Source organism: Physeter macrocephalus, chromosome 14 (genome assembly GCF_002837175.3).
Source record: "Physeter macrocephalus isolate SW-GA chromosome 14, ASM283717v5, whole genome shotgun sequence".
Taxonomy (NCBI): Eukaryota; Metazoa; Chordata; class Mammalia; order Artiodactyla; family Physeteridae; genus Physeter; species Physeter macrocephalus.
Window position 1 is genome coordinate 76,441,129 of NC_041227.1, and position 12,299 is coordinate 76,453,427.

The window sequence follows — 12,299 nt, forward strand, 5'->3', positions numbered from 1 at the left end:
ACCCTCTACACCTCCACAGAAGGGACGACAGCCGTCACTTACCTGCGTCACACAGCACGGGAGGCCTTGCCTTAGGTCCTGGGCACTGGGGTGCGTGCTCTGTAAATGTCAAGGTATTAGGTTTCATTATAATTAATAATACAAACTTGAAAACAAGCACATTTTTTGAGCTGTAAATGCCTACTGAGGAATAATAGAAGGTCGGCGTGAACTGGACGGATAATGCTGAAGCTGGGTTAGGAGAGGTAACGCTCTTCTCTATTTTGTATACGTTTGAAGTTTTTGTAACAAAACTTGATTTCTGTAAGTAAGTGGCAGTGTGCAAACACTGAATAAGCAAAACCAGGTAAACAATGGTATGGATCTCATTTATTTAAAACAGTATTTCTCACCTTTCTCAAACTGAAGACTGCGAAAAATAAAAGCAGTGCTTTACTGAGCTGTCGTTGACCTGGGAGCGGTGCCCTGCGCGTCCGCACTCCCGACCCATGCCCTCGGCTCCTGCTGGCAGCGCCCAGTCCACCCACCGCCCTTTACAAAGCAGTCCTGAAGCTGCATCCCGTGAAGCTACTGTACACGACGTTTACATGAGAAAAAGGGAGCCGGGCGCGCTGTTCCCGTTAAGAAAAGTTTGCTCCACAGTTGGGGCATCTTCGCTTCCTCAAGGCAAAGCAGCAGATGAACCCAAAGGGGAACAAGACGATGGCCAGGAAGATGCCCAGGAAGGTGAAGGAGTCCTCCAGAACCCCGACCCTGCGGAGAGAGAGGGGGCACGCGGGTTAGGGCCCTCGCAGACCCAAGGCCCGCCGGCCCGGCGGACCCCTGTCCCCGAGGCGCCCCCCGCCCACGTCCGCAAGCCTAGGTGCCTCCAGAGCTGGGGCGCCGGTCGTGGAGGGGACGGCCAGCTGCTGCCGGTCGCCGCACAGAAAACGTGAAGAGGAGAGAAGAGCCGCTTGGGAGGCACCAGCACCTACTGATAAAGGCAAGAACATCCGGCTGCCATATAACCTGCCACATGTTTCCTCTCACAAAACGAGGAACAAGAGGCAAATGCTGGTTTCTATAAAAATTCTTACGTCTCTGAGAAGAACAAGACCAAGAAACCCAAATCACTTTAGGATATTTTTTCCCAACGTTGAAAAGTTTTAGACTTATTTTCCCACTCCCTACAGGGAAATTCTGAAAACGGTGACAGAATGGATTTTGTGTGAATTTTATTGGTTTGGGTGGGGGGAGCAGATTTTAGTGAAAGACTAAAATCAGCCATGTTCACACCACGTTCACACAATGTCACTTATCTTGAGAAATTTAATCTCAAAGCTTCCTCTTCAGAAAAAGTCACCTTGGAAAAAGTCACCTTCAACGTGACTTGTTTCTGGCTGCTAGGGGCCATAGGGCCACGCCCCCACCGTGTGCCCACGAGGGCGCCACCCCGGGTCCCTTTCAAAGGCCGCGGAGGGGGGAAGCAGGAGGGGGGAAGCAGGAGCCGTGTGCTCAACTCCTCGGGCGACGCCCGACGATGCCCGCCCCCGCCCCCCCCCGCAAGATGCGTTCCTCCCCGGGCCGCAGGCCCAGCCCCGCCCCGCCCCAGCTGCAGCGCAGAACCAGTGCCCCGCCCTCCGGACCCCAGCCCATCCCCCCACGCACACACCAAAGTCCTTGGGCTTCCTGAAGCCACTTATCGTCCTCAAACACGGTAAGGATCCTTTATGCCCACGACCCTCCTCTGGCCGCCTGTGTGGAGAGGAGAAGGTTCAGCCCAACCAACAAGCGTGGGCGGGGGGCAAACAGGGCTGCGGGGGCCCAGCGAGGGGCAGCTCAGCCCGGACACCGACTCCAAGCCCTGCCCCGGAGGAGAGCGCGCGGTGGACACACCACTTCAGCAGCGCCTCCCAGCGGGCCTGGCCACCGGAAGCCCTGGCAGCGCTGCAGAGAGACCAAGGGCAGTGGGGGGGGGGGGGGGTCTTGGGGACCCGCCTCACGCCCCGAGTTAGTTGAGGAAAGGCTCTGAGCAGCCCTGCAGCGGAGACTCCTGCTGAGCCCAGACTCACGGACGCCGCCCACAGGCCAGGCCCGCCCCAAGGGAAAGCGCATCAGCTGGCCAGCATCTGTCAGCAGAGCCGCCATTTCCGGCACAGACAGTACAACACAGGCTGTCGGGTCACCACACTGCCCCGTGCCCGTCCAGACCCCACCTGCCCCAGCTTCGAGGCCCTCTCAGACCAGGTGGCAGAAGAACCTGCTGAGAGAGCACCCGAGGCCACGCGGTCGAAGTAGGGAGCGGGGGCTTCGAGAAGGCCCTGAGCCACCACCTGTGGCTCCACACAAAGGAGGCCGTGACAGGCCCGGAACACGCCTGCTCTGTGCAGTCGCTGCCGACAGCTCCTACACCTGCTGGCACTAATCAGGCCACCTGAGAATAACTGGAGGCGGCCAGGCGGCCTGGGACCACTCGGGCAGCCATGGCCCCATCTCCCTGCCTCCTCCAGGCACCGAACCAGGTTCCAGCTACAGCTGAAATCCCCAGACTCACACCGGTTTGTACGTTCGGTTAGAATGTCCAAGGGAGGAGAAGCACAGGACAGAGTTGAACTAGGCCTCACAGCTGGGTCACCTGTACCAGCTGAGAACCTTCTGAGTCACCAGGGTGCCTCGTGTCCCCTCCAGGGGCCAGCGAGGCCCAAGGACAGTGACTACCAGACGCTCTGTGCTATCTCACTTAAGGACCAAAGCTGTTCAGAGGCAGAGCTTAGAACCCAGTGTGTCCACTCAAAGGCTCCAGGAGATCCCAGGAGGAGGCTGGGGCCAGGCGGGGTCCCGCCCTGCTGCCCTCGGGGCCCTGGAGGGCGCCCAGCGCCCCCTGGCTGGAGAAGCCCTCCGAGTGGCGGCCGTCTCCCCACAGTGGAGGGGCGGGGGCTTGCCCTGTGCTGCCTGGTGCCCGCGTCCACGTGAACTGGCCTGTCTGCGACTTGTTTCTGTCCTCTGGGGTCAGGGGTCAAACAGCAACAGCCCCCCATCTGCCTCTTCCCCAATTCTCCACCCAGACCCCAGACCCTGGTCGACACTGTCTAAAGCTGGAGGAAGCCCAGGAGGGCTGGTCACTCTCATCCAGGCCCTCCCTGCCATGAGGCCAGTGGACTGGCCCCGCATGAGCACAGCTTCCCAGCAGCAGCCAGACCAGCCGGGGGACGCCCGGCACCCCAGGCAGGAGGAACACACTCCCTCATTCCACAAACCTGCAGTGCTTTCTGTCCAGATCCATCACTCACTCGAGCCAGAGCAGAGCAGGCAGCTTGGGCCTCCCCTTTCCAACACCCTCAGTCAGGAGTCCGGGTTTGATGGGACGAGACCCCACGCCCTCTCCCCCATTCACCTCCAGCCCACCCCAAGAAGGTGGCAGAGCCAGCCAGTTTCCCTTCAGCAGCCAGGGAGGTGGGCAGAATCCGGGCCCTGCCAGCGGGTCTGCTCCACACTCAGACCTTCCACGGAGAACCATGGCCCGACCCGCCAACGTGGCTTCCCAGCCCAAGGGACCTGCTACCCGAAGTCCACACCTCTTACCCACAATCCCAAATGCCACGAGCTCTGAATGCAGAACTTTTTTATAAGTTTGTAACAAACCCAGCTGGCAGCCACATGTGACCTGATGTGTGGCCATTTATAGTCTTAATATTTGTGTCCTGCTGCAGAAATGTTAATATTTGACCATGGGTACTGACCAAACCTCAAAAGCAGTGCTGGCATGATTTACTGTTTTTAAAAATCCAAAATCAGAAGATTTTGGAACTGAGAACACAATCTGGTCTCTAGGCCAGTCCTGACGCAGCAACAGCAGTCTGCAGAGCAAACCTGCCCCTCTGGGACCACGTAGGAGGGAGGGGACCCCCTGCCCGTCCTGCCAGCCTCTCCTAAGTGGTGTGGCCTCTCTTTCTCTCCAAGCCCCTCAAAAGCCCTCACCGTTTCGGAGTGAGTTTCACCTCTTCATCCACGGGCTCCGAATCCAAACTGAGCAAGCAGCTCGGCTATGGTTAAAAGGCCCCTCCCCCATTCCTGAGCAGTGGGGGTGGGGAGGGTACGGAAACCGGAGAAATCTGGGAACTGATTCTGAAAACACTTCCTTAACGGACTCTGACCTTACGGGGAGAGTGGTCACTCGATTCCACTGACACCCATCTGCTCAGGGAGCTGGGCTGGGTGGGGCCCCAGGACGAGCACGGCGGAGACCCTGCAACCCACGTGTCCCATCCCATCCTCACCACCCCCCGTTTCCTCACAGCGTCCTCCCCGTCCCGTGGCGTCCCCCTTACACGACGCTGGAGCCCGGAGCCTTGTTCAGGCAGCGAGTGGCCTGGCTGGGAACAATCCGGACCCGACCCCAGCCCAGGGCCTCCCTACCCTCTGAGCCCCCCCACCCCAGATAGCGCCACCACTGCTCCCAGCACGAGGCGGCCTCAGGTCAGGATCCGCCCCCAGAACAACCCCAGACCAGCTGGGAGAGGGAAGCAGAGGGCTTCGTGCAGGTGGCCACGAGCCTGCAGACAGGCAGGGGTGGGGCGTGACGCCCCACAGCACCTGGCCAGCCCCCTCCAGAGACCAGGTCATACCTCGCCCCCAGCTGTCCCAGGGTCCCACGGGGGCGGGAAGCCGCCGGCCACTCAAGGGGCGCTTCTGAGCAAGCCTGCGGCCGGGTAGCCCAGAGCCTCCCCAAGCAGAACAAATGCTGCGGGAGGCCTGCAAGGTGGCAAGGCCTGCCCGGGGCTCCCGGGGCCCCAGGCTCAGTCCAGGCACAGCTGGACGGAGAGGCCCCGAGCGCTCCCAGGCCCCCACGGTCGGCACGCCCTGCCCGCGGCAGCCCGAGAGCCGGGGCCGGCTCATCAGTGCTCGGGCCGGGGAGAGCCCGCTCCCGGGGGCGAGGCCGGAGCCCCGGCCTCATCACAGTCCCGGCCTCTGGGCAGCACCTGACCTCCACAGCTGTTCCTTGAGCTCCTGTCTTGGCTTGCAAGACCCCAGCCGTTCCTGGATCCCCTCCTACCTCTTTGGTCACCCCCAAGACCGGACGCCTAGCGACGCCCAGCGGGGAGCCGGGTGCAGCCAGGCCCCACGCCTCGACGGACCTTCCAGCCTCCGACCCGCGCTGCCCGGCGCCCTCTGCACAGGCCCTCCCACTGCAGCCCTGGGCCCCCAGACCCGAGGCGGCCTCATCCAGGGACAGCCCACGCCCCAGCGGAGGACAGCTTCAGAGAGGCCCGAGGCCTGGCCGAAGCCCCACCAGCCAAGGCGGTGCTCAGTGCACAGGGGCCGCGGGCGGGCCGGGGTGGGGTGAGGCGCATGCTCACTGTCTGCAGGGGTAGAAAGAAATGCTCTCATGGCGGCTAAGCAGCGGAGATGGGGTCAGGCTGCTTAAGGGAAAGCTCAGACGGTGGCAAAGTGACAGGTGGCACAGGCCTCTGACGCCAGGCCTCACTCAGAGGGAATCACAGACGTGTGACTTCGGCAAACTCCTGCCAAGCTCCCTGGGAGGGACGGAGCCTGGCGGGCTGGCTGGGAAGGAAGGAAGTGTGGTCACATGAGAAGGCGCCTGTCTCCCAACCCTATGACGCCGGACAGGGGCCACACGGGCTGTCCCCGGGGACTAGGCACCCTCTCCCCAAACCACCGCGGAGCTTCCTTGGAAGCACCCGGCCTTCCCCCGCTTCCTGCGGCCCGCCTCCCCGGGCCCCCAGCCCGCTCTCGGGCAGCAGAGGGCACTGCAGGCAGGGGCCGGGACCCGCCTGTGGAAGAGCCCAAGGCCGGGAGGGCCCTAGCCGCCGGCATCTGTCCTCAGACTGACAGAAGGCCCCACGGAAGACACGCCTTGGAGGCAGTCAGAGTGTCTGCCCCCCACCCGGGCCCCCAAACTCGTTCTCAGAGCACCTGCTCCCCGTCGCTGCGCCCACCACCCAGAGACCGGGAGGTCGGCGATCCCGACAAAAGGGAAGAAACTTGTTCCCGGGTGCAGGAGCCCACCCTCAGCCCGAGAGCCGCCCTGAGCCCAAGCCCCTCCTCAGAAGAGCAGAGAGACGCTGACCCCCATTCGGCACGCTGGGGGCTGAGGGCAGAAGCCGGGGCCTCCGCTGTGACAGCTCCCACCCAGGGAAAGGGAGGGGTCAGGGGAAATGCTCCCCGTCCTGCAGCAGCCTGGAAGCTCACAGCCCTGGGGGATCCGTGACCCGTAAACCCCACTGCTGGTCTCCCCGCCTCCACGCTCAGGGCCGTGGGCCAACAAGAGCCTTGGACCATCCCATCAGACACCCCATCTCCCAGATGGGGAAACGGGGCCCAGCTGGCAAGGCCAGGGTCTGAGCCCAGCCCGTCTGGCAGGCTGGGCCCCGCGGGGAGACGCTGAAACCCCAGCCAGAGGGCTCTGCTCCAGGTGCGGCGCCTCCTCAGCTGCCAGCCTGAACCCCTCCCTACACTCAGGATATAGCTCGGAACCACTCCCGCCCGGAAACAGGCCCTTGGAACCGCCCAGCTAGGCTCCTTGGGGACAGAAGGGCCGTGCACACGGCAAGGCTCTGGGCACCCGGAACCAAAGCCAAGCACAGCGGGATTCCCGTCGCCCACCTCTCTGTGCAACCTTCCAATAGGGTTCCCGATGGCTCTCTCCGCAAGGGACCAGCCTCCCAGGCCGTGCCCATCTCCCAGCCCACCCACATGCCCCCAACCCCAAGAACTCTGCCGCCCACAGGTGCCCGGTGCAGGGTGCAGAGAGCGCCTCTCCGGAGGCGGCCAGCTGTCTCCCCTCCCCCTTCACATTCTCCAAAGGCCAGAGTATCACCAGATGTGTCGGAAGAGACACCTGCTTAGGGTTTGCAAATCAAGGTCCACCTGGCCGGCACGCAACCCAGAGGGCTCTCCCCTGCCCACAGCCCCTTTAGCAAGCCCACGGTTGGTCCCGGGGGTCCAGCCTCCTGCCCCCTCTTCCAGACGTCCCCCCTCTTCCCAGGCCCTTGTCTCCCCATACAACTGACCCTTGTGTCTCAAACTGTTAACTTCCCTTCGACTCCACTGTGGGCGTCCCTGATACATTTTTGAAATTAAGCCTAAGTGTAAACCAGGGCTTCTCAGTTCCATCTCACGAACTCCAACTTCCTCCGCCACCCCCCTCCCTCTCCAGGCTGAAAACCCGGTCCTTGCCAAGTCTGCCCTGACTTTCTAAACTGTCCATGCAGTCGAATCCACCAAGGGCAAAGACCAAGTCTTATCTGAATTTGAATCCTCAGGACCCATACAGAACAAGCATCTAATAGCTGCCTCTCAGGCCCTACAAAAACAGAAAATTCTGGAGGCTCAAGGTTGAGAATCTGAAATATCGCTCCCACCCCCAAAGAACCTCGGCGTTGCTGCCCTTATGCAGGTAAGGGCCCTGATGGCATGAAGCGGCCCGCCCCCTGGCCTTCCAGCTCCTCCAACACGGGCCACCTGAGTCAGGGCTCTCCTGCCCACGCACTTCAAACTCACCCTTCCGGGAGAAGGGAACCTTCTGCCACCTTCAAGAATCAACCGCAGAGCAAAGCTGCAGCTCCCAGAACCGGGGTAAGAGGCCGCCAGTCCGACTGCGACCGTTTCTTCATCTCACCCACTTGGGAATCAGTGGCCCCCAAAGCACGCAACTCCCCCAGGAAAGAGAACCCAGCCCCCTCTGCCCCATGAAAGGTGCATGGACCCAAGGACCACTGAACCCACTCTCTCCCACACCCCAGTGAGCAGCCTGTCCCAAGACTGACCGTGTCTCCAAACGATCCTGCCTTTATGAGTTTCAGTAAGTGTGTTCTTAGAGGTTTCTGGGGCCCCCAGGCCCGTGACATACCTGCAGACAGGGCAGCCTCCAACGACAACGATGGAATTGGCAGGGTACCGGGTGACATTTCGACTGTGGATGTTGTAGACCCTGGGGTGGTGCGTGGGTAACCCTGTGGGCAGGAAAGCACATCAGAAGGGGGCAGGCAGGAAAACGCGGGGAGTCAGAGGTCTACTTCTCCTGCCCTTCCCCTCTCCCCACCAAAAACTCGCATCCTTTTCAAAATCAAGACAACAACAGCGTCCACTAAGTGCCTACTACGGGCCTTATCAAGTGCTAACTTGCAGACAGCATCTCATTAATAAAGTTAATTTACAGGGAGGTGGTGATGCTTCCCGGGAAGGGCGAGCCGGGGGCGCGCGACCGCGCAGGTGGGCTGAGGGCCCTCGGGCGGCACCCAGACTCGGGGTCCCGACATCAGGTTCGCGGAGCTGAGACTGCCCGCCACCGGGTCTCCCCTCGGCCGCGCCCCCGCCGCAGCCGCGTCTGGAGAAAAGTTGGTTTCGGGGTTAAAGGTCGCCACAGAACTCCGCCCAAAGTTTGCTCCCGGGGTCCCGGGCCCCGCCCGCTCGGCCAGCCCCGGTCCCGGGCCGACCCCACCCCGCCCCCAGGGCCCCGGGCCCACCTGTGACGAGGTAGGGGTAGGGCGGCGGCGGGGCGGCGGCGGGGATAGCGCCGTAGCCGTGCGGGCCGCACGCGAAGTCGCCCTGGCCGGCCTCCAGGTTGTAGGCGGGCGGCCGCTCCTGCAGCAGGGGCTTGTGGTCCATGGCGGGCGGCGCCCACCGCGCCCGGCCCGGCTCCCGCTCGCGCTCTGACTCGGCTCCGACTCGGACTCGCGGGGACGCCCGGACGCCCGGCGGCGGGACCCGCTCCTCGCGGGCGGCGGCGGCGGCGGCGGCGGCGGGGCTGGGCCCCCTGGAGGCGGGTGCCGCGGGCTTCCCCCCGCGCCTCCCCCCGCCGGTCACAAGACCCGGGTCACGTGGCGCGGCTCCCGCGGGGGGGTGGGGCGGGGCGGGGCCGGCGGCGTCTTAAAGGAGCCGCGCCCGCTCTCAGCCGCCCCGCGGGCCTCCAGTCCGGCGTCCGCACCCGACATCCGCGGCCCCAGACCTCACACCGCGAGGAGAGCCCCCGCCCCCACGCCGACCCAGAGACGCCGCACTAGGGGCGTGACCTTACGGCCTGTCGACCTGTCCCTCCCGGCGCTCCTGGCCCGCTGGGCCTCGGGGGCCCGAGCCCACCCAGCAGGGAGGAGGGCTGAGGCCTGGGGGGCAGGGGCGGCCCGGAGGAGGTGCTTGGCGAGGCGAGCCCCCAGGCCGCCCCCTGGTTGTCACCGCCCCGGGCAGAGGGGCCGGGGCCTCCGCATTCTGAGCGACCCTGCGAATCGTGCCTGCTTGTGCTCAGCTGGTGTTCAATTCCTCGGTTTTCTTTTTGACAAACTAAATTCGGTCATTTAGAGGGGTTGTGGCCACTGATTACGAATTAACCCCCCTGTTGGGGACAAACCCTAAATATCGGGCACCGCTGTGTGGCACGTTCTGTCCCACTGCTGCCCCTCGGTTCGGTAGTCTTCACGGCAACCCAGGGAAGTACTGACCACTGGTCCACAGTCCGGAGACGGCTCAGAAGAGGGGAGTGACCTAGGCTGGACCGCCAAGGCCGCTCAGCCCCACGCCCTCACGGAAGCACCAGGTCACATGCTGGAGCTTAATGGCTTTGTAATAAAACTTTAAACAAACAGATGTGTGAGCTTCAGGCCTTGACACCCTGTAGCTCCCCCTGCACCCCTCCCGGGCCTTTTACAGCGTTTGGGGTTTCCCAGCCTTTCTCACGTGACCCGCACTTTGCTCTAGCTCGGGGACAACTCTCAGACCCCGCCTCATTTTTAGCTTTTCTTAAGAGACCATCGAGATTCTTTATCGCAAGTGTAGCCCAACAATCCAGTGGGAAGGGAGCAGGGGCGGCCGGGTAATAAGGGCCTGGCTGGCACTGGGGGGAGAGCCAGGTCCAGAATGGAGGCTGGCCCCGAGTGGCCAAGGACTTCCGGCCAGCAGAGGTCCCGGCTACGGTGGGGAGGCCCTGCACTCCAAGGGGCAGCTGTGAGCAACCATAGGGTGAGAGCAGCCAAAATCAAGACCCACCCCCCCCGCCCCGCCCTAGGGAAAACTGAGGCGCAACCCCAAGCCTCACCAAGGAGCGAGGAAAAGTGGGTTCGGGGCAGGCCTCCTAAGATTCGTCAGCTGTGGACACTCCTGCGGGAGCCCCTATCTTCCCCGCCTACCCTTCAGCCTTTCCCATCAGACTCAAGTTGGCAGATGTCCCTTCAATTTCATGGTTAATTTTCCCTTCCTCACGTGTGTGTCTGTGTTTACAGATCAAACTCCGAAGAATCCATAGCCTCAGGCTCCCTTCTCTTCCAATAATAGATTTTCGCCCCCAGCAGTGCCCCCCAGCTTGGAAATCCGTTTCAGTGAATGACAGGATGTGGGACTTCCCAACAAATCAGGCCCCTCCCTGTCATTCCTTCTTTGAGCCGAGGGTGACTGGCTCTCCAAGCTTCCCCCAAGCAAGGCCTGAGGGGAACAAAGATAACTGGCCACGGAAAAGGAGCGGTCCAGTAGGAAGCCTCACTACAGCAGTGCAGCAAGCGAGGCTTGAGGGGGGAGAGTTAGAGGTGCCCGTGAACCCTGGGTGCCCCGGGAGTGCCCCACCTGAAAGTATGGCCAGCAGTGACTGGTCCCTAGGGACCAGGGGACAAGCATTCCAGGCAGAGTGAACTGCAGTCCCAGAGAGCAGCAGCCCCACTACCTGCTGAGACTCCAGGTCACCTGGTGCGGCCGGAGTCCTGGGAGGGGCCTGAACCGCTGGGAGTTATACAGAAGTAGGAGCATCAGATCTCCTATTAGAAAAATGACTTTGGCAGCAGCGTGAAGGGTGAGAGGAGCAGGGGCATCAACGAGGAAGGGACAGCTGCAGGGACGGGGAGGAGAGGCAAGGTGCGTGAGGTGAAGAGCCCGCTAAGACCTGGCGACCTCCTGGGTGGATATGGGAGACTCAGGACACTCGGGTCCCAGGCTCAGGGGACAGCGGTGCCAGGACCTGCATGTGGATCAGGAGGAGCCAACAGGAGGGGACGGGACGGGTGGGGCGGCTGGGCAGCCCAGGTGGACTTGGAACGCGCACATCCTGAAGCGACACCTAACCAAAGGAAAGTGTACGCATCCGTGAAGCGCTAGCCTTCGGGTAAAGACCTGCGCCGTCTCAGTGGCAGTTCACCCACAAGTATTTTGGAGCAGACACTCTGCCCCAGGAGGCAACAAAACTGGCGACATCCTGCCTTGTGGAGCTGACACTCCAATGGGGTGGGGCCGGTGCTGCAAAGTCGTGGGGGGGGGGGCGTGCAGAATGAGCAGGTCAAGGGCATAGGGAGTGAGGCAGCAAGGCGGTGCAGTGAGTGGTGTGCGATTGTACTTTGCTGTTCAGAGAGGCTGGTCCAGTAGGCGGGCAGAGTCTGGAAGGAGGTCGGAGCGCCAGCCGTGAGGAGGCCGCAAGGACCAGCTTTTGTGTGTTTGCCAGTTTGCTGGTGTTTTAAGGGAAAGGGAAAGTAACAGCACAGTTTGCAAGTTGGTGGGAACAATTGGATGCAGACGAGAGGGGTAGGGGAGAAAGAGTGGGGGAGTGGGAAAAAGGGTGTGGGGTCCCTGGCAGAGTCCAAGACAAGCCACCCACAGAAGAGGGAGAAGGTGGAGCACGTGGGCACTCGGGCAGGTGGGCGGGAGGAGGGAGGGGACGCTCGCTTCTGATTGCTTCTGTTTTCTATATGAAACAGGAAGCAAGGCCAGCCTCTGGGAGTAACCTCACCTCCAAGCTACTTCCTATCTCAGCTCATTCTTGGGGCCACCCTGAGAAGTAGGCACCAACATCCCCCAATCGCTTGACGAGGAAACCCAGGCACAGAGAGGTTCCGTGACCTTTCCGCCGTCTCGCAGCCACAGAAGGTGGATCTCTGGATCCCTGATCCAGCACAGGTGACCCTAACGATCCCGGCACGTGGCCTCCATGACGAACGCATGAGAGGAAAGCCAGCCATGTGCTGATTTTAACAGAAACACTCTCTTCTTGAAGAAGGCTTGGAAACATACCTTCCTCTATTTTTCAGGTCTCTGAAATTCTGCTCCCAATCCACTTTTATATCATGCATACATTAACAAAAGAAATTTTTTTAGCATTGCCAGTTCCATAGAAGTGAGAATATGATTTTAACTGCTATCCGTACATGTTTTCGCTGGGAGCACTCAGCAGGGGACCTTGTCGGGTAGGGGATGTGCTGGCCCCTGGCCAGGGGGCCAGGGAAGGTGCCACTGTCCTCCAGACCTTGCCTGTCACCAAGGACTGTCCTCGGATGTAGCCAAAGGAAACCAAAACCGGGACTGCGCCCTTTCTGGCAGGCTTTGAGAAGTGC

At 61.7% G+C, this 12,299-nt stretch overlaps 1 protein-coding gene across 10 annotated transcripts in view; it reads right to left on the reverse strand.

The window, feature by feature from the left end:
- BRI3 (brain protein I3) overlaps nucleotides 1–12,299 on the reverse strand; it is a 35,227-nt gene that overhangs the window by 10,947 nt on the left and 11,981 nt on the right. For 4 of the 10 annotated variants that reach the window (XM_028499337.1, XM_028499338.1, XM_028499340.2 and 1 more), the window contains exons 4-6: nucleotides 7,850–7,952; nucleotides 1,652–1,734; nucleotides 350–753 (exon numbers count right to left, since the gene is read on the reverse strand). In XM_028499337.1, the coding sequence (XP_028355138.1) occupies nucleotides 662–753; nucleotides 1,652–1,734; nucleotides 7,850–7,952 (278 nt within the window). In that variant the 3' untranslated portion in view covers nucleotides 350–661. Of the gene's footprint in view, nucleotides 1–42; nucleotides 100–349; nucleotides 754–1,651; nucleotides 1,735–7,849; nucleotides 7,953–8,465; nucleotides 8,776–12,299 lie in introns of those variants that run through there. The other 6 variants (XR_003683002.2, XR_003683003.2, XR_008619313.1 and 3 more) reach the window with 5 other exon arrangements.